This window comes from Heteronotia binoei, chromosome 2 (genome assembly GCF_032191835.1).
Source record: "Heteronotia binoei isolate CCM8104 ecotype False Entrance Well chromosome 2, APGP_CSIRO_Hbin_v1, whole genome shotgun sequence".
NCBI classification, from domain to species: Eukaryota; Metazoa; Chordata; class Lepidosauria; order Squamata; family Gekkonidae; genus Heteronotia; species Heteronotia binoei.
In genome coordinates this window covers 91,976,251-91,998,565 of record NC_083224.1, presented here as the reverse complement: position 1 = coordinate 91,998,565, position 22,315 = coordinate 91,976,251, and the positions used below count along the sequence as shown (strand labels likewise).

The 22,315-nt window shown below is 44.0% G+C and overlaps 1 protein-coding gene across 3 annotated transcripts in view; it reads right to left on the bottom strand.

Annotated features, from left to right (window-relative positions):
- Positions 1-22,315, bottom strand: part of AHCYL1 (adenosylhomocysteinase like 1) — a 93,026-nt gene that overhangs the window by 2,727 nt on the left and 67,984 nt on the right. For 2 of the 3 annotated variants that reach the window (XM_060231612.1, XM_060231615.1), the window contains exons 6-16: positions 20,283-20,377; positions 14,532-14,638; positions 12,831-12,947; positions 12,580-12,643; positions 11,655-11,743; positions 9,422-9,492; positions 9,011-9,105; positions 8,830-8,928; positions 2,668-2,736; positions 1,491-1,569; positions 289-409 (exon numbers count right to left, since the gene is read on the bottom strand). In XM_060231612.1, the coding sequence (XP_060087595.1) occupies positions 289-409; positions 1,491-1,569; positions 2,668-2,736; positions 8,830-8,928; positions 9,011-9,105; positions 9,422-9,492; positions 11,655-11,743; positions 12,580-12,643; positions 12,831-12,947; positions 14,532-14,638; positions 20,283-20,377 (1,006 nt within the window). Of the gene's footprint in view, positions 1-284; positions 410-1,490; positions 1,570-2,667; positions 2,737-8,829; positions 8,929-9,010; positions 9,106-9,421; positions 9,493-11,654; positions 11,744-12,579; positions 12,644-12,830; positions 12,948-14,531; positions 14,639-20,282; positions 20,378-22,315 lie in introns of those variants that run through there. The other variant, XM_060231614.1, reaches the window with a different exon arrangement.

The window sequence follows — 22,315 nt, the reverse complement described above, 5'->3', positions numbered from 1 at the left end:
CTGAGTTTCCTACAGTCAAGTCCCATGTAAATCTGTTGCAGGAAACACAGCATGGTGTCTTGTGGTACCCTTAAAGAAGACAGACTGATTATGACAAACTTTAGTCAACCGAAGTCTGCACCACAATATATCTGTTTATCTTTAAGGTGCCATGAGACATTTTGTTTTTGCATCTATTCTCATCACTACACCAAGGAAACTAAAGAAATCTACAATCCATGCTGTTAGATCTTCCAATTCTTCACAAGACCCAAGTTGTGTCCCATTTTCCTTCATGGCTATAGTTACCTGTAATAATTTGGTTTGAAAGGCCCATTTTTATTGAGACCCAGATATTTTGCTTGATCATCTGTTAGTTCTGTCAGGTGGGCATCAAATGAAGGCAGATGCAAGCTGGCAACATATTCGTCTAGGAAAATAAAAAGATAAAGAATGGCTGAGATTACCAAAAGAGTTTTCCAGAATATTTTAGGGCAGGGGTGGCCAATGGTAGCTCTCCAGATGTTTTTTTCCTACAACTCCCATCAGCCCCAGCCAGCATGGCCAATGGCTGGGGCTGATGGGAGTTGTAGGCAAAAAACATCTGGAGAGATACCGTTGACTATCCCTGCTTTAGGGTATCCAGACACATCTTTGAGAAGCAGCTAATACTGGAAGTTATTCCCACTAGATTAAATATAAAGCCAACTTGCAAGTCCAGCATAGCAACTTTGGAACTTCTTCTGTTATGGATCAAAAAAGATTATATGAATACTAAGAAGGACTTTTTATTCATAAAGTATTTCACTTCTGCGCTGTTCCTTCATTCTCAAGCTTGGAACTTCAGAACAGAAAAATCACCACTACCCTGAAAGTGAGCTATGCAGTGGAAGGACCTTGAAATATCTCATTGCAAGCTTAATATTTAAAGGATGCTTTGATTTTTACAGTTCTTAGAAAGGGGGCACAGCAGATAATTCTACCTTTTGTTTTTCATATTTTAAGTATCCCACTAATAGGCTTGTAGGCAGAAACAGAAACCAGTAGATTAGAAACCAATACACAATTCAGACAGACACCTTTTACAAGACTACTATGTTCCTATGCAAAAATGCTGGTGAATTTTTCACATTTTGGTGCTGGCAGACCCAAATATTTATTTTTAGATTTATAGCCTGTCTTTTGATAATAGTTTTCCAATTATATATTCTCTGATTTACAGTCATATCAATAATACACAACAGATAAAAAATAATGAACATGAACAATTTTAGACACAAAGGAGTCAGTATCCAGGGGTGTGGCATGAAACACCATGGGTTAGGTACACCTCAAGTCTTCAGATAAATTACACCAGATTTCTTCAATGCTTTTTCCACATTTGTGAAGCTTGGCTGCCCATCACAAGCTTGTGGTTATTAAGAAACTAAATGTACTGCAAACATAAATGTGAAATGCCTTCTCACTAGTCAGAAAGCTACTGCTAAAGATTCAGTCATGCTTTGGCTCACCCATCTTTTTAGGCAGCAGATACACATCTTGTTTATATCGTCCCTCAGGAGCGTTGTAAAGCTCAATCAAAGCCAGAGCCTGTGAATATTAGAGAGATGTTGAAAGTATATTCTAGTTATTCTTCCCAACACATGCTGTTCACACACTGTAAAATTAATCTTAATGGGATTTTACATGTCTTGAATAATCAATTAGCTTCTAATCAGTCTGTTTATTTTAGAACCTCTAGTTAAGAAAAATGGGGCAAAAACAGTTCTGAGGCTTCAAATTTTTGAAGTAGTTTACCAAACTGCAGTGAAGTGGTGGTGTTTTTTGTACAGGATAATATTTGTTAATGAAAAGAATCTCTTTGCTGGTTTCAAGATGCGAATATGCTAAAAATAATTAAACACACTCTAATTACCTGAATAAATGCATAATGGTATTTCATTAAAGACTAGAGCTGTTCAGCCGCTGAAACATATAATCAATCCATTTACTTCCTCTGTATTTTACTTGCTCTGATTGGGAATAAAGTTTTCAAATGCATACCCAAACTTAGTAGCAGATAGTCATTATGCTTTTTAAAAATTAGGCAGGATGGACATATTAAGAAGTGAGAGGTTTGCAGAAGCTATGTATCTCACTTGTTTGCAAATTCACTGTGTGAGAACAGAAGACAATCTTGATTGTTTCTTTATGATACAAGTGCCTTTAATGATGTAGATAAAAGCTTGCAATGCATAAGAGCAGGGCAGAGTAAAAGTTCAGAACCCATGGAATGTCTTTACTCTGAATAAATTTCCTATCTTCCTATTTGTTGCCTCATTTATTTGTATAACTTCACTTCTAGTTCAAAGCCCTTGTTCCTCAAAAGTAATGTTTGATGAACTTTTAAAATTAAAGAATGCTGCAAAGTAATCATGCAGGATTACAAGCAATGTATATTTGTACGCAGAAAGTATGGTTAGTTGCACACTAGTATTCTTTATGTAATAATATTTAAAACTATGTGTCTGTTTAAAACTTTAAAATGACATGCAAAATATTGTTCAAAGAAATATGCTAAATATACTTTTGCTCAGATTTAAGTTAAAGAACTAGGATAATAGCTACATATATTTTGCAATCCCAAGAACACAAAACATTCTAAATATGGTACAAGATACAGAGGCCAGGGATGTCACAGTCATGTACCTGAGTGGTAGCTGTGATTGACAGAACAAAGGTAGGAACAGTTGAACAGCTCAGATTGAGAAGTCGCCCCTAGAAAGATAGGACAGAAAATAAATATGTGATAAATTACTAGTGCATGCAACCTTAGAACCATGAAAAAAATGTGCACAGTATTTCATCTTCAAAACCCTACAAGTCAACAGACCCATGTAGGACCTGGATTTACGATGCTATGCTAGTACCTCAGCTGCTTTAAAAAACAGGTTTCCTACCTGTAACTGATGATCTTCGAGTAGTCATCTGTGCAGTCACACTGGTGGGAGTAGGCGCCAGCACCGATCTCGATCGGTAAACTTCAAAGCTGCGGATTTCCGCGCCACCGCCCCAGTGTGCATGCCCAGAAGTCCCCACTGCGCATGCCCACTGAGACGGCCGCGGACATCCCGCCAGTTCCTTCTGGCCGCCGCGTCAGCCCCACAGAGGGACCGTCAGCAGCGGGGAAGGCGGGCGGGTAGTGTGACTGCACAGATGACCACTCGAAGATCATCAGTTACAGGTAGGAAACCTGTTTATCTTCTTCGTGGTCTCTGTGCATCACACTGGTGGGAGATTAACAAGCTCAAGGCCTACCTGGTGGAGGGTGCGACGGTCCATCAAGAGGAAACCGACTGCCGTACGGCATGGCCCACAGAAGAAGCTTGTCTGCGCCTCAGGTCCAGTGCGTAGTGCGCCACGAAGGTGTGCACTGAGGACCATGTGGCAGCCCTACAGATGTCCTGCAGGGGAACTCCCTTCATAAATGCCTCTGAGGTCGCCACCCCCCTCGTCGAGTGGGCCCTCAGCGGCCCGGGAAGAGGTGTCTTCCGTAGAAGGTAGCACAAACGGATAGTCCCTGTAATCTACTTGGACAAACGTTGGGACGAAATACGCTGTCCCAGAGAGGACGTAGCGTAGGACACAAACAATCTCACGTCCTCGAAGGGCTGGTGCAATGTAAATAAAAGGAGAGCGCCCTCTTCACGTCCAACGCATGTAGAGAACGTTCAGAGTCATTAGCCGGAGAGGAAAAATAAACTGGCAGATAGATTTCAGTGTTGAGATTGAACGGCGAGACCACCTTGGGCAAGAAGGTGATGTCAGGGCGTAGCATCACCCCCTCAGCGGAGAAGACCAAATAGGGAGAATCGCACCTAAGCGCTGCCAGCTCCCCGACTCTTCTTGCAGAAGTGATCGCCACTAGGAAGGCCATCTTCCACGCAAGGAGCTGAAACGAGCAAGTGGCCATCGGCTCGAACGGCTTCCCCGCCAAGGCCTTCAGGACCAACGGAAGATCCCAGGCTGGAGCAGGCACCCGCACTGCCGGGTACAGCCTTGCCATGTCCTTGAGGAACCTCTTAACGTCCGGATGAGTAAAGGGCGAGTGGCCATCTATCTGTACATGTTCTGATGAGATGGCAGCCAGGTAAACCCGCACTGAAGAAGGCGCCAAGCCCTTATGCAGCAAGGCGAGCAGGAAATCAAAAATTACGGATAAGCCTGCTGTCTCGGGCTCCGAGGAATAGTCCGCCGCAAACTTGGCGAACTTGGCCCACTTGGATGCATACGACCGCCTCGTAGAAGACTTTCTACAATTCAACATGATGAACTGAGCCCTATCCGAGATTCGGGAGGTTCCAGACGCCAAGTGGTGAGACGCAGATGTGGGACGTCGTGGTGCAAGACCTGCCCCTGATGGGAGAGCAGGAGATTCTGCACCTGGGGAAACTGGTGGTAAGTCCCGTTGGACAGGCGCAGGACCAGGGGGAACCAGTGCTGCCGCGGCCACCACGGCGTCACCAGGATTCCCCGTGGCCGTTCCCTCAGAAGCTTCTGCACGACCTCAGTCCCTTGACTGAGGAAGTCCGCTTGCATATTCCGGTCCCCCAGGAGGTGGGTTGCCAGCAGAGAAATCCCCAGAGAGTTGCACATCTCCCAAATCAGTACAGCCAACTGGCAGAGTCTGCGGGACACTGTGCCCCCTTGCCGATTGATATATGCCATTACTGTGGTGTTGTCTGTCATCACTGCCACCGACTTGCCTTCCAGGAGAGGTTGGAAAGAGTGGATTGCATGGAAGATGGCCAGTAACTCCAGAAAATTTATATGCTGGTGTGCATGATGGCTGGGCCAGCGGTCTCCCACACACAGGCCCCCCATGTGGGCCCCCCAACCCCAAAGGGAAGCGTCCGTGGTGAGCGTGAGAGCCGGCTCCAGTTTGTGGAAGGGTGCCCCCTCCATCAGGCGACGCTTCTGCCCCCACTAAGCGAGGGACAACAGCACCTCCGTTGGCACTGTCAGCATGTGCGAAGGCGATTCGATGTTGCACCGGAAGCTCCGGAGGAACCAGAGCTGCAGAGTCTGCATGTGAAGTCTCGCAAAGGTGAGAACAGAGGTTGTCACTGCCACGGGCGGAGACAGTCGGGTTCTGCTGGAGTGAGGATACCATCTGAACGATGGCGTCTGCCCGATCTGGAGGAAGAAACGCCCTGCAGGCGCGCGTATCTAGGATCGCCCCGATGAATTGTACCCTCTGGAAGGGGTGAAGATGGGATTTTTTGTGATTGATCTGAAGCCCCAACTCGTCTACCAAAGCCAGGGTGATGGTGATGTGCCGCAACAGCTTCTCCCTCAACTCCGCCACCAGGAGCCAGTTGTCGATGTACGGGAAGAGTGTTATTCCCTGCAGCCGCAGGTGGGCGGCGATGACCACCATGGTCTTGGTGAATACCCTTGGGGCTGTGCATAACCCGAACGGCAGGGCCCGGTATTGGAAGTGGTCGTCTCCAACCGTGAAGCGCAGGAACTTCCGATGGCGGGGATGGATGGAAATGTGAAAGTAAGCATCTTTCAGGTCTAGCGTCGCCATCCAATCCCCGCGTTCCAGAAGAGGAAGGATGTAGGGCAGCGAGGTCATTCTGAACTTGTCGCACCTCACGAAGACGTTCAAGGCCCGAAGGTCCATAATGGGCCAAAGGCCCCCATCCCGTTTGGGAACCGCAAAGTAACGGGAGTAAAATCCTAGGCCCTTCTGGTTCATAGGTACCCGTTCGATGGCCTGCTTGAGGAGGAGGGACTGGACCTCGTCCCGGAGGGTCTGTGAGGGTGCAGTGGAGACAAACCTCGGGGTAGGTGGGGGATGGCAAAACTTTATTCCATAACCCAGCCGGGTTATGGACAATACCCAGAGGTCCGAAGTAATACGGGACCAGGCAGGGAAGAACTTGGAAAGGCGGATAAGGTCCGAGTCCACAGGGCCGCGCAGATCTGGAAGGGAGTCAAAGGCCCTGCTTGTGTTGCTTTGCACCCTTCTGGCGAGCCGTCTGGGTGGAAGGCGGAGAGTATTTTGGCTTTGCCTGATAAGGAGGCTGAGTGAAGGAAGCTGGCTTCGATCGCCACTGCCTGTCCAGTGATTTAAAGTAAGGCTTCTTCTGCCAAGTTTTAGGCCACTGTCGCTTGGGTTGCGGACGCGGCCCGGAGACCCCCAGGTTCCTGGATGTTTTGATGCTTTTATCCAGCTCCTGGAGGACCGAGTCCATGTTTGAACTGAAGAGGCCCGCACCGTCGAATGGGAGATCCTCCACATACGCCTGCGTATCAGGCTGAAGGGCCGTAGATCTCAGCCAGGAGTGTCTACACAAGGAGATGGCGGTCGTCATTGCTTTTGCGCAGGTATCCCCCAAGTGTTTCGCAGAATTCAACTGCTGCTTCGCCAGGGTCATGCCCTCTTTCTGGAGTTTCTTGAGGGCAGTTTGGCTTTGCTCAGGAAGGGAATCTAGGATGGTCGAGACTTGGTCCCAGAGTGCATACTGGTACCTTCCGTAACATGCCGCATAATTTGCGATCTTGACACCCAGGGAACCCACGGAGTACAACCTCCTGCCCATCGCGTCTAACTTCCTGCCCTCCTTATCAGGTGGTGTGGAGTGTGTCTTCTTCGCCTTGGAGGACGACACTACCACGGAATTAGGTTTTGGGTGGACATACAGGAACTCCGCCGAAGCTTCTTGGATCCGATACATATGGTCCAGCCTGCGGGAGGACACAGGCGTGGACGCTGGCTTGTCCCAAGAGGACTTGGCGGTCTGTAGCATCACGTTCGTGAGGGGCAAGGCTACTGCCGTGGAAGTGTCCTGTTGGACGATGTCGAAGACTGTATCTGTCACCACGGGCTGCGGCTGCACCGTGGGGAGTGAAAGAGCCTGGGCCATCCTTTTGATGAGGTCACCGTAAGACTTGAGGTCTTCCGATGGCGAGATGGGCTGCTCTTCAGATGTCTTCACCGGAGGGGAAGGTTCACCATGGGAAGATGCCTCTCTGTCAGGGGAGGAACCATCAAAGGACCTCGGGGAAGCCCCTGGGGTGTCAGAAAGTTCGGATTGACGCTGCAGTCTTGGGGACCTCTGCACATCAGCTGCAGTAGACTCTTTAACCGAAGGAGTGCGCTGTTCAGGCTCCTTCTGGCGGGCAAGACGTTCTCCCTCGGGAGGCTTCGACACCGACAGAGCACGTCGTTGTGTCCGGTAGGATGTTCGGGACCGATACGATGTATCAGAGGCCTGATCCCAGTCCATCTGCCTCTGCGGAAGCCATGGGAAGGGAGGTTGCATGGGATAGGCCCCATACAAATACTGCCACTGCCTCTGGTCCCAGGGAATCTGAGCTGCAGAGCGACGCGGCGAACGATCACCTTCCCGGTAGCGAGGGGAGCGGCTATTAGAAGATCGATCCCGATGCTGGTCTCGATGCCGAACAGGGGGACTTCGAACCTGTGAAGTCGATCGGTCGCGCGGGCTTCCATCGGTGCTGAAGCATTGGGCCGGCTCGATCTCGGAGTCCGAGTCGGAAATGACCAATTGAGTCGACATCGATGCCAGCTGAGGACTCGGTCGCCGGACTGGCAAGGCGAAGAGCTTCAGCGGCGGGACGACCGGCGCCGTCGGATCCGCCGGGGATGCAGGGGATGACTGAGTTGCCGATTGGCTACGTCTCGGCTTCTCAGACTTCTTATGCTTCTTCCCCTTCTCCGAGAGCATCCCTTTGTCCTCCTTGTGCCTCTTTGCCGGCACTGAGGATTCCGAGGCCTCAGCCGAACCGGACCGCTTCCGAGGGCGATCGGCGTCGGAGGTGGGGCGATCGGTATTGACGTCGACAGGTCCGCCTGGCCAGTCGACGATTCGGCCTGTTCAGCACGCGGGGAAAGTGCTCGTTCCATCAGCTCTGCCGCGAGTCGTGCTGCCCTGTTCCTTCGTGTTTGCTTAGAGAACTTGGCACAATGCACGCACGTATCAGGCCTATGTCGCTCTCCCAGGCACAGCAAGCACAGCGAATGCCTGTCTGGTTGGGCAATCTTACTCCCACATGAGGAGCAGAGGCGAAAAAATCCCCACCGCCTTTCCATACGAGGAAAGCAAACGGCGGGAAAACGGAGAAGGGAGAGGGGGCCCCCCCGAAGGGCGGGAAAAACAAACCCCACTCTCCCGCAGTTACAAAACTACTATAACCTAACACTAACTATACTAAGAACTATATACAACTAACTATACTACACTAGCTATATCCAAAAAATGGAAATAACAAAGTTCACCGACCGTAGCAGAGAGATCAACCGATCAGCACGGCGGTCAGAAGAGAACTGGCAGGATGTCCGCGGCTGTCCCAGTGGGCATACGCAGTGGGGACTTCTGGGCACGCGCACTGGGGCGGTGGCGTGGAAATCCGCAGCTTTGAAGTTTACCGATCGAGATCGGCGCTGGCGCCTACTCCCACCAGTGTGATGCACAGAGACCATGAAGAAGATTACATACGTCACAAATATCATTTAGGCCAGGAACAGTGTAGCTCCAATCCAAGACTTTTAAACTATTAAGATTATCGGATGAACTTTTTTTTTTAAAATCAGGAAAAGATTTATTTCCAGTTACTGAAATCTGTACAGAATCCATGCAGGTAAGAAAGGTGTTAAGAACTGCTTAGCAGAAACCCTGAAGCCTCCCCATAACATTCTTAGTACGTTTCTTCTTGCTTGCACTGTACAAACTGGTTATCTATTCCATCATCTTCTAATACCCTGGACTTCACAAGCAGAAAGTTGACTCCTGATATCATCCTCTAGAGAAGGTTCTATTTGTGTCTTCCCAGACATACCTCAGCTAGAAGGACAACGCGCTTGCCATCAGGCCAGATTACATGATCTACCTGAGAACGCACACGCTCCCAGGTCAGCTCGGGGGTACGCAGGCTAGCCTAGGAGAGAAGAGATTCGGAGTTGAAACATCAGACCTTGCTGACAGAGTTGTAAGAGCAAATAAACTTGAAGGATGCTCACCACATCAATTTCTGTATTGGAATGACCCATATTACACACAATGCAGCTATTCTTCATTCTGTCCAAGTGCTCCCTAGTTACCACATTCTTATTTCCTAAAATGAAGAGAGGCATCTAAATCAAACGGAAAGGAAAAGACTGAACTTCCAGGTTTTCCCATTCCACAATAAAAGCTTCGAAGCAGCATAAAAGCTTCAAACTAGTCAGACAGTAGTACTGTATGTATTCCTTATACATCCTGAGAAGTTTAATGTCCTGTTTTAACACAGAACTGAGTGGAGAAGTGCTTATTGACAATGTATCAACATTATTTTGTTTACTAGCATGACAGAATTGGACTGCAAACAGGAGAAAAAAAGCGCAGGCAGACATATACCCACATTCTCCCTTACCCTTTCCAGACTGCTTTACCTGTACAAGTTATGACCACATCCACCTGACGAATGACTTCATTGAGCTTCACTACACGAAACCCATCCATGCTGCCAAAGGGAAGGTTACACAGTAAAGGAACATGACTGACTGCAGCAACATGAGATAAAACAGGAATGGTCAGGCGACTAAACAATTAAAATCAAATAGAACTCCATTCCCTCAAATTTGATGCAGCTTTAGAGAATCTACTGGGAGTATCACAGTGTGATCATGTACAAGTATTCCCACATGCTATCTGATACTCCAGTTTCATAAGGCAGTTGAGGTTTTCACCAAATTATAATTCATAACTGATGGCCACTGAGATTTGAAGAGATACTAGCTTTAAATGCTTTGAAGCACTAGATCATTTATGTTCTGCTCTGCTTTTTGGACTGCAAGTCAAATTAATATAAAACTTGTTAAATTATAACATCAGCAATGAAAAAATCTATCTATTTGGAATCAAAATGCTGTTGAAGTATATACTTATTTGACTCCTTGGAAAAGCAAACTAGTCAGAATCTTCAAGGTTTGTTCATTCAGACATTTCCTGTCTACTTATTTAAACCATTTTATTCCATTTTGCAACCATGAACTCTTCACAGTGGCTTATAAAACACAACAGTAACAAAATATAAAAATAACCATCAGAAGCTGTTAAGCAAAAATAAGTATCCATGGAAGAAAATTAATTAGTACTTAATAATTAAATGCTGGGGAAGGTGGCAAAGGTTTTAATAAGGCACATTACCAGGGCTGGCACTAGGATTTCTGGCATCCTAGGCCTCCCGCCCGCCCCCCTTGTGGTGGTGAGCACAGCAGCAGCAGGCGGCATGGCACTGAATGCCGCCGAGTGCACCTGCTGCTCCGCTGCCCCCAGTGACCTTCCACCGCCCACAGGTGGAAAGGGTGAGTGTGGCAGGGAAGGGGCACTGGGGTTTGTATGGGGAGGGGGTGCTCACCAATGAACCATGAGGCCAGGTAGTGCCCTAAACAGCCACATACCTGGCCTTCTGGGATGTCTAGCCCTGCACATTACAATACCATTAGTAATGAAGCCTGGCAAACTGTTCTGACGAGGGAGTTCCAAGCTGGACTATCATCATAGAAAGCCTTATCTTTGGCTGCCACCTACCTCACCTCTAAAGGCAGGGGCACTCAGAGCAAGGCCTCCATCAGACAGTTTCATACAGAATCAACTGATATTTCTGATAATATGTATCAGACCATTTATGGCTTTATAGGATAAAACTATCATCTTGAATTTTCTGTAGATCACTTCCTTCCCACTGGCAGCCTGCCAATTACAATCTTCTTTCCAAGCTTTGCTCTTTAGGCTCCTACCTGCAGAGGTGAGACACATGACAACCATGGACAGAGCCTTTTTTGTGGTAATGCCTCACCTTTGTATAAGTCAATATCCTGAACAGATGTCATGTTAAGTCCCAGGTTTCCCTATTGTACACTAAAGTTTTGCTATGCTTTGCAAATACATAACAGAGAAACAGTATTCACATTTCCTGATATTGATTGAATTCCTGAAAAGTACAAATAGACTGTGTGATGGTCTGAAGAGAAGCAGTTATTCTAAAGGACAAAAAATAAACTGAGTGCTGAGCACATACTATGTAAAATACACTAAAAACAGCATGTTTTAACTACTTTAAGAATTCAACAGCAAAGATAAATTAATCCAGTTTAAATATTAAATGGCTACTCCAGTTATCCAGTTAGATTTTACTGCTTTTCTAAATCATTGGATGTTGCCTCCTATTCCATCTTTGGTCAGACAGCAAATTGGCAGTATAGCTCTTCAGTGCTATCTTTATACTTAGCTAACCACAGTTCTTTTTATGAGGAGACACTCCAGGAATTTGTTGTAACTTTTCATTTAATATTCATCACCTGTTGACAGAAGTTTGAGTGAACTTTTCCTTAGCACATGTTGCAATTTATGAAGTAAAGCTATGTCGGCACGATTCAACGATGCATACTGATGACAATCTCAAAAGAGGTCCTACTATCTGATCACAAGGGATGGAAGATTCCACCAAAGATTAATACCTTAATGAGAGCCTTGGTTTATGAGGGCTCTGAGTACAGAAAGGCTCTTTTTAAGTGGACTGATTTCATTTCAGCCTTCTGAAGTGGCTCAAGAGAACGGCAAACAGTAAGAGAAGAGGCTAGTGCTCTCAGATAGCAGCATTTGTAATACCTCATCTCTTACCAAGCTTGAAGAGCACAGATGGGATCAATCTCTGTGATGTAAACTATAGCTCCTAGAGCTTTCAGAGCTGCACAACATCCCTTTCCAACCTGCAATACACAAAAACACCAACAAATCAAAGCATTTATTCAAGGGCACAGAAATTCCCCCCACATGAACTAGACTCTAGTGTGATAATCCTTTTACTTCCTCACAATAACTACAGAGACAGTCAATTAGAAACCAGTAAGGGTACTGTTTTTCCCCAGGTTTCCTCATTTAGTTTGGACTACTTCCTGTGGACAAACTTCCAGTGGAGAGGAGGAGAATAACTGTTAGTCCAGTTAGGGTAGGGAGACAGGCAAAGAAGTCCAATTTTAAAAGCAAAAGGGGCACACAAGCAAGATGTCCATACAACCCTTTCCTCATCCATACATATACCTCTCTGCATACCCTCTGCCCAAGGGCTTTTCTACCAGCAAACAGCACTTCCAGTAATGGGCTGTGTCTAAGAAAATGTTTAGAGGAGGGACTGCACAGAGGTAAGCCACAGGCAGGACAAAAGTTTTGCCATTAAAATGGACAAACTTTCTTTCTATAGAATTGTGGCAATTCCACCTTGAGCATATGGAACTGCCACTTCGTCTAGTTTGGTCCTAAAAGACAGGGAGCTTAATAGGGTGATATATTTATTGAACAAGGCTGGATATTTTCATCTAATGGTGTGCAATTCAAAAACTGCTAACAGCAGCTTGCAGTTACCCATGACAGCCATTACGAGATACACAATGTTCTGATAAGACACAATTGCTTCCAAATGCTCACTTTCTTAACCAAGCTAAGAAGCCATTACTAATTTATGCAGACAATGAATCCTATGCAAGGGTAACTTGCTAAGAGCTGCTAAATCAACCAGGCTATTGCTGGATCACTTTTTAGAACTCACCTCACCATAGCCACACACTACCACTTGCTTCCCTCCAAACATCACATCAGTTGTCCTCTTTAGGCTGTGGGACAGAAAGAGACTCTCACTGAACTAAGTTAGCTGTAATGATAAGCATGTACTTAACACACTACCTTTATACAAATGAACATCATAGAAAGGTTTTGATTAACACTGTAGAAATGGGTGCACCAGCACAAGATGGAAGCCTGGGGTTGTTCTCTCCTCCCAACACTTTATAGCAGACTCACCCATCTAAGATGGACTCTCTGCAACAGTACAAGTTATCAAATTTCTGTTTAGTGACAGAGTCATTGACATTCATGGCTGGAACACACAGTTTCCCAGCCTTTGACAGCTGGTATAATCTGAAAAGAGACACAGAGATGGATTTGAGAATCTCATTTAAATATCTGACAAGAACATGATAATTAAGAGAGGGGGGCACTGTGTGTGACCTGGACTATAAACAAAGCTCTACATTTTTTCTCTAAATGGTAGCAGAGTATATAAGAGTTTTGTATCCCTGGTAGGTTTTTTAAAAAAATACATAAAAGGAGGCAAATCTGCAGTTAGAAGATATGTTTAAGTTCAGTGTAGGTAGAGCCTTTGATAATCATACAGTGCTTATTGAAAGCCATTTCGTCACATCAAGAAAAATTAGAAAACAACTGGCTTTTTCTCATATTACTAGGGTCAAGTTTAAGGTAAAATGTGCCATCAAGTTAGAACTGACTCCGGGCAACCCCATAAAGCTCTAACTCATAGAGTTTTCAAGGCAAGAGATTAGCAGAGATAATTTGCCCTAATTATCACTATCTCCATAAATTATTAGGCTAACAGTGCAATTCTAAACATATCCTTTCAACTCCATTAAAATCATGGCGTTAGAAGGCTTCAACTTTGCTTAGGATTGCACTGTAAGCTTACTAGTGTTCCTAAATTACTCTAAGTAAACGTACAGAAATAGAGCAGCATGCACTGGAAAGATTAGCTAAGAAATGGGTTTAACTCAACTGAGTTAACTGTAAACACTATGGCCAGTGGAAGCTTTAACCACTAAAAAAGTTTGTATACAAGTACAGTGAAAGCTCTGTTACCTGGGACTTGACTACCAAGAATTATCCATTATCTAACATCACCCAAAGAGCAAGCCACCATACCCATACATCTTCAAACCTGCTATACCCAACTCTCATCCCTCCAGACAACCAGCCTGATGTCTCTTGTCATTGCTAGGCTTCTGACAGCTAGTGTTGTGTCAGCTGGCATGATCCCCGAGTGCTTTCTTCTCCCTCAGCCTGCCTCAAGTTGTTAGGAGACAGCAATGTTGGAGGGCACCCCAAGCAGCTGGGCAACTTGTGTCTCGCACAGGACAGCTCTTAGGCTTGAGGAGAAGGGTCCTGCCAGGCAGATGAATACTGCCTTAGAGTTCCCAATGGAGTGGGGTTTGGTTGCTGCAGTTTCTTCTGGGTAGTGGGTGGGGCAGAAAAATAAGCTTGAGTATCTGGCACATCTGACCAGCAACCTCCATTGACCACGAGTGTTCTTTAACAAAGCTTTTTCTGTATGTGTGCTGAAATATTGATGAAAAGGCAAGAGAAATAGCAGCGGTTCACCTTATTTAATTTTCTCTTTTTTATTAACATAAAATGCATCAAGAGGAAGCCCAGAGAGAAATGGTGACTGGCTGGAAGTATTCTTCACATTAATTTAAATTCCAAAGTTGAAGTCTTATGGTTTAGCAGATAAGATATTCAACCTTAAATCAGCTATACACGATTTTTTTTGGCCTTTGTTAAGGCACTTTCCCTAAACTATGCCTAACTATGACACAACAATCAACTTTACTGATTTTTAAAAATCTTTTGTGAATTAGGGAAGGAGCTATAAAAGAGCTCAAAACTTCAAATCAAAGAACAGCCAAAGAATGTGCCAGATTTGCAGGCTACCTGTGCACACCCGTCACACTTTCTTCTACAATCCCTCTGATCTTCTTAAATACGTTTGGATATTTCTTATAAACCCAGTGGGTCAGGTCTCCCCCATCATCCAAGATCTGAAAACAGAATATATAATCAGTTCAAACATTCTAGTAGTAATTAACCATGATAAAGCTAACTTCACTTTAAAGCACAGGCCACGGTTTCTCTCATGCAGTTAATGAGCGAATCATATATAAGTTAAGAATAAGAAATCTGATTGTCTTACTATGTCATTAACAAGATGCAATGCATTATGGAAGCAATGTATGTGGCCTGATTTTCAAATGCACAGTGCTATTAAATCTAAAGTGAACACTGTGATGAAATGACACTTCACCCAATAATCTGTGTAAGGATTTTCTACTTTTCTTTGTAAATGTTGAGTTTACTCTGTTCAGGGGTTAAGCTCAAACTGCCAGTACATGTAGCTTGGTCAAAAGAGAGATCCAGGTGGGTAGACATGTTGGTCAGATGCAGCAGAACAAAGTTTGAGTCCAGTGGCATTTTTAAGACCAACGAAGTTTTATTCAAGGTATACACACACTTCCTCAGATACAATTAAATGGAATTTACCAGCCCATCCATAGAGACTGAACAGCAAATTAGCATACAACTGCAAATAGGAATAACAAGTTATGTTTATAAGGTCACAATTGTTTGGATTTCATTTCTGGGAAAAACAAATAAATATGTCAGAAATTGAGATAGATGTGTAACTATCATTCTTAACTGTGGAGTGGTAAGAGTAATTGACTGAGACCCTGTTGCGCTCCATCTGTTTCATCTCAAGGATGGAGGTAACGATAGCATCTTTTTCTTTGAGGTGGGGTGATTTGTAGTGTTACGTCTCCTCTGTTACTAGGCCAGATAAATGCATTCCAATATACCGTTCATTGCATTACATTACAATTGCTGTTATAATCTATTCCAAATAAGAAATACACTAAAATAAAGAAAATATATAGCCCTTCTTGGTGAGAATATAGATATAAGGACTGAATGAATTTGGCATATGTAGTAAGATGAGAAACCAATATTAAGTCTTGGGGAGGGGGTGTTCCAAGTGTAATAATTTGTAATTCAGTAATTTCCCTTTCCAGAGTGTTCCTGATATTCCTTTGCAATAAAACAGCTACTTTGAGGTCACCCATTGAATGTCCTGAAAAGTTGAAGTGTTCTCCTACAGGTTTCTCAGTCTTGTGATTCTTTTTATTACATATTTTTTTATTAATTTTTCAAAAATATACAACACAATTACAACAACTATCTTCTTCACAGTTATTTGTCACAGTGGTAATAAAACTTTTTATAATTAAATAAAATATAATTATATTTTATAATTAAATAAAATATAAACTAACTCACAAAGCACTACCATATCTTAATATTATACATTATCAGTGTATGTGTATAGTCTTGTGATTCTTAATGTCAGATTTGTGTCCATTTATCCTTTGGCATAGGTGTTAAGCCAAATGCCCTCAAAACGAGGTTGGGGAATTAGTTAGGTGGACACCCGGCTTAATAGGAATCTTTTTACCAAATGTATACCAGGCTCAACCATCCAGATAGTAAATGTTCAATAAAATGGACTCTAATTTAATAAAAACCAATTGTAATTTATTGTGAAAAATAGTTCTTTCATACAAGGTAAAAATACAAAACAATCACACATTCACACAGGTCTAAAGAAATATATAGATAGATCGATAGGGGAACATATATGGATAAACAGACAGGGCGATATTTACCTCTCGCAGACTCCAAGGAAGACTCCGATGGCGACAAGTGAGGGAATGGGGGAGGACCCGAAACTGATCAGGAATCGGGGATGTATCTACACAGCGGGAAATGGGGGTTGCTGAATAGAAAGCACACCTGTGGGTAGCTAGTCCACAGGTTATAAAGAGTCACCTAAGTCCCGAGGGGATGGGAGGTGACTGGGAGGGGAGATGGGAGGTTCTGCTGATGACCACGAAGGCTGGACCTCGGCTGAACCAATGGTGAGTCTTTGGTGACACCTGATTGGGTGTATGCTTTGACCAATGAACTTCACCTTTGTCCTGGGCACCCTGGAAACTTCCAGGTTGCGACAGGGCCTGGGGCGGCTCCAGTGATATCAGTATGGAAATGGCTGGGTGCTTGGGATGAGATGGGATTATCTGGGAATGTGACAATAGGGAATCAGATATTGACCTAGGTATCCCCGGTGTAGACAAAAGGCTTGGATGTGACAGGAGAGATCCTTCCTCTTTTCTCATCATCTTCTAGACCAGAGCTACTGCTCAGGATATTACTGAGCAATTAGGATCAACAGTCGAGCTATTAATCCATTCATAAAACGGATGGGTTGCTTGCGGGCTAGGAATGACTCAAGGTGTGTACGTGAGGTTCCCATTGAGAAGGAATGAAGTCCAGCCAGGCAGGAAGATGGCTACAAGTGGTGTTAGCGAAACACAGTGGCTTCCATGCTTAGCGCTTCAACACCGGTCGCCTGGACAGCTCCGTGGCGGTGCAGCTTCTTCCCCACCATGGCGGACTCCACGCAGTAGCGGGGAAACGTCCGTGCATGTTGGCAAGCACTCTGTGCCTGTTTAGAACACTTATACACTTAGGCTGCTTGTACACATGAGTCCCATTCAGTTCCTGGATGGCTTTACTCGCACTCTCTGGCCAGATGGGTGCAAGCTCACTTCTCCAGGCGCCCTGGCAACCATGCTTGAGACTATAGTATTGGGGAAAGAGGGGTCATTTCCTCACATAGGGTTTGATTTCTCTGCGCTGTGTAGAGAACTGAAGGGCATTATTGGCATTTAATGTCATACACAATGTTAGAAGATGAGCCTGTGAATAAGCCTGAGATAGTGAAGTTGATGTTTTTAGGTCCAGTAATTGTGTCGTCTGGGTGTATGTGGCAGCAAAGTTGGTATCTGGATTTATTGCAAGCTCTGGCACCAGTGTCCATATTCAAACTAGATGTTGCTTTCTTTGAGACAGCTGAGAAGCTGACATTCTAAGTAGATGTCTAAGATGTCATTAGAAAAGAGACACAATCAATGGATAAAAAGAAGTATCTGAACTGAACAGAGCCTGCACAACTAACCTAGCACCTATACGAAATATCTGCCTATCTCTCTCATTGCAGAAGTAAGTATAGTTTTAAGGAAATAGTACTGCATGTTTAAACTTATTTGATGTTCTCTACACACAGATGCTGTAATATTTTACTTTTGAATATAGAGAATGCTTATATACTTATGCATAAAGTCTTATTTTCTGAATTTGGAATTATTGGGTCTCAGAAACTACAAACAAAGCCACATACTTTGTGTTCGTGTTTACCTAGGTAAAAGATACTTTGCATAGTTGGCAGTTTCTGCCAAATCTGGCTCCTTCCTCCCAAAAAAGTGTAGAGAGGGAGAGGAAAGGATCCTAATACTAGCAGAGTGTCACTTCAGCCAGGGGTCCCCAACCCCCGGGACAAGGACCAGTACCAGTCTGTGGCCTGTTAGCAACTGGGCCGTGAGTTGTACAATTATTTCATTAATATTACAATGTAATAATAGAAATAAAGTGCACAACTGTATTATCCCGAAACCATCCCCCCTCCCGCCCCCAACTGGTCCATGGAAAAATTGCCTTCCACAAAACTGGTCCCTGGTGCCAAAAAGGTTGGGGACCACTTAGACTGTCAGGAAAAGGAAAGGTCCCCTGTGCAAGCACCAGTCGTTTCCAACTCTGGGGTGATGTTGCTTTCACATTTTCATGGCAGATTTTTTACGGGGTGGTTTGCCATTGCCTTCCCCAGTCATCTACAATTTCCCTCCAGCAAGCTGGGTACTCATTTTACCGACCTCGGAAGGATGGAAGGCTGAGTCAACCTCGAGCCGGCTACCTGAAAACCCAGCTTCCACCAGGGATCGAATTCAGGTCGTGAGCAGAGCTTAGGACTGCAGTACTGCAGCATTAACACTCTGCACCACAGGGCTCCTAGGCTGTCAGACTGCAATTCTATTTATGGCCTGCATTGGCAGCAGAGAGTAACCAGAAGGGGATGGAGTGGAATAAAACCTGAAGAGAAATTTCTTATTGAGGTCTAAACAGTTTAAGACCAGTGAAAATCCCTCATTCCCTGCAGTGAAAAACAGCCTAAGTGGTCATTTTGCCACAAGCACATTCAAGATAAAGCCAGAAAGCAGAGTGTATGATGTATTCCCAGTACAGGAGAAAGAGTAAAAAGATGTTTTGAATAAGAGACATAGTCAAAAAGACGAATATGTACCAATAGACTCAATTCTTGCAGTAAGGAAACAGCAGCCAAAATGTATATGTTCTGATACACTAGAGGGGTTGCTGCAACAGTCTGCTGCGAAGCAAACAGAACTCTAGTGGTACCTAAAGACTAACAACATTTTATTCCAGCATAAGTTCTTGTGAATTACCATTCACTCTGTCTGATGCCAATGAAATCTGCCTTCATTAGGCAGATATTTAGAAGGCTTTCCTCCCATCTCATATATAATGGAAATAAGGGTAAACTTTCAGAAATCAGAGCTAACTTCATTAGATGTATGAAATGTACATTGATTAGAGTCATAGAGTTGGAAGGGACTTCCAGGGCCATCCAGTCCAACCCCCTGAACAATGCAGGAAATGCACAAATATCCCCTATCAAAATAAATTTGCAAATTAGGCTAATGCATTTATATTAAATGGTTGTAGGCAACAGAGAGGATTGGCCTGTAATATAAATGCACCTGATGAAGTGAGTTCTACCTCACAAAAGTAATTGTTACTATTCCTAGTTTGAGTCTGAGAGTTCAGAGCTGTGCAGCAACAGGCAGTCTTTCCCTGGGCAGTTGGGATTAGATGACCTTGGAGGGCCCTTCCAACTCTATGATTCTCTTTGCGTCTACATGACTTCTCAAGTACAGCCCAGGAAGTATGCATCTAACACATTCTTATCCTCCCCTCCTTGTAGCATAAACAAAATTACATGTTATCTTCACAACCCCCTATGAGGAATATTAGGATAAGAATTTATGAGCTGCTAAAAACACATGGTGAGCTCCTTGATTATAAAAATACTTGAACTTGGGTCCCCCAGGGTTCTACACTGTATGTACTGAACTATACCGACACTCTGCTGAGACAAGTATCAACAAGTTAAGAAGCCAAATTAACCTTTCTATTCTTTCAACACAAAGAATCACTGAATGGGGAGGGGGAGAAAAGGGCAGGAAAAAGAGATAACAGAATGTTCTAAAGAACCCTACTCTTGATCCAGGAGATCTCAATAATTATTGACCAGTCTCATATGTTCTATTCTTGAACAAGGTGACTAAACAGATGGTGGTTGGACAACTCCAAGCCTTCCTGGATGAGGCAGATTGTTTAGATTCACTCCAATCTAGAAGCTCAGATAAAATATATACAAGTTAGGAAAGGCACAAACAGGTATAAGAAAAGCCCTGCATGGTTAACAAACAGAGTATTGGAAGCTGTAAAAGGTAAGAAGGACTCCTTTAAGCGGTGGAAAGCTAGTCCAAATGAGATTAATAAAAGGGAAGTATGTCTGGGAGAAGGGTTTATTTTAATGGTTTTAAAATGTTATTCGATCATGTATGATTTAAATTGTTAGCCACCTTGATGAGCCTTATGTGGGCAGAAAGATTTTATGTGGAATGTAGATTTTGTAAATAAAAATAAATAAATTACCATGTTGGGCTGCCATCCATCCACATTAACACAACGATCAATGCACCACCAAAAATCATCTTCAGATTCCCCCTTCCAGGCAAACACAGCAACACCTAATAAGAAAAAAAATGTGCTGCATTTTATTGAAGCAGGAGCATTCAAAGCACACTTGGCATTAAGCCAGTACTGATACAGAGTAGCCAAGGCAAGATGCTCTCACCCTAGCACTTCAGCTTCATCTGCACCAACACATGTCTATGCACTGTATATTTGAAAGAAGGTATGTTAGAGCACCAGACTGAGAATTCAAGAATCTACTGAACTAAATACTTGAGAGCTAGGAAATAGCATAGTTTCTGCCCACTTCTTTTGTTTTCTTCCATTTAGACAATCTGAATGACTAGGCCAGGGGTGTTGAACTCATTTGTTATGAGGGCTGGATTTGGCATAAATGAAACCTTGTTGGGCCAGACCGGGTCAGGCCATGTGTGCACCTATTTAAGATTAGGCAGCAGAGATATAAACTTTATAAAGGGCACAAACACGACTACAGATTTTTAAAAAAATTAAAAGAAAACATGCTTAAAACATTAGCTCTTGTTGGGCTTAAAGGTGCTTTCTTTGTGTTTCTCCCCTGGGACCCAGGGAACTGGGCAAAGGAAGCTCTGGCTCTTTTCCTCTTTCTCCAGGGGACTGGGGAGGGGGGGGGGAGAAGCCTCAACCAATGGAGAAAACAGAGGTTTTGCTCTGTAGCACCTGTGCAATTGAGCAAGCCTTGCAAAGCAAGCTGTTATGCTGAGGGAAGCAAGAGAGAAGGAGAAGGAAGTAGACAAAAGTCAGTTGCTCGGGGGCCTCATTCGGCCCCTGGGATGCATGTTTGACACCCCTGGACTAGGTTATTTGAAGAGACATTAGCTCAGCAGCATGAATAAATTAGAAGACCCTGATCATCTGCAGCAGCCTCTAGATGCTGAAATATAACTACAGCATTATACAGTTGTACAATCTATGGAATGGTTTGGATTCCCTTTTTCAGTACTATAAACCAATACCTGTTTCTTGCTTGGTAGTTTTAACATTCCTCCAGATAGGATTCTTAGCCAGAATATTTAGGAACAGAGAGCACAGTAAAACAAAGCAATGTGGCTTCTTAAAAAAATAAATGTATTATGCCTTGAGGTTTTTATAGGCAAGAGATACATCCAGAATAGGATAAATAATCTAAAACCAAACAAGCTCTAATTAGCGTAATCTACACTCTCCCAACAAGTTCAGGGGAGTCCACCTGGGTGTGGAATGTTTCTTTGTACAAAACTGACAGAATATTCAAAAGGCTTGTCATGTAGAGAATTTACAAAAATATTAGAACAGTGAATTTGGCAACTGTATTTAACTTTCATTCTTTTCACTGCCAAGTTTTAGAAACCCAGACAGATAAGCATTAAAATCATACAAGTTTATTATAAACCCAGCAATAATACGGTATTTTCCTACAACTGCTGGTCATTTTGGGTGGGGGGAACTGCCCATTAAGACTGACAGACTGCCTATTATTGGACCACAGTTAAATATGCCATAGAGCCAAGAAAATGAATGTGTAGGAAGCAGCTTACCTTTTTAATTTCACTATGGTGACATTTTTAGCAAGGCCAGAAATGAGAGTTGTTTGCCTCCCAAGCCCTGCAGCAATCAGGGGAAAGTATAGTATCATAGCTATCATAGCAAAGCTTTTCCTCCAAGCTACCTGCTATGACTATAAGAATCCACAAACAGACTTTTGTTTTTATTAGTTGGAATTACTTTGCTTTTTTTTAAAATCTGTATGTTTGTGTTTGTTTTCTTTAAAAGAGTCTTGTAACTGTAGGCAGACCATTCCAAGGGAAAAGAAGAAATTTTATCCAACACAAGGGATAGGCACAAACTGGAAAAACTAAGGTCTGTGAAGGTTAATGTGGTCTCAGGAACCACAAACCTCCATGAACCTTTCAGTTTAATGAACTGGTTCAAGGTTCATAGTTTGTGATGCAGTACATCTTGCAGAAGCCATGCCA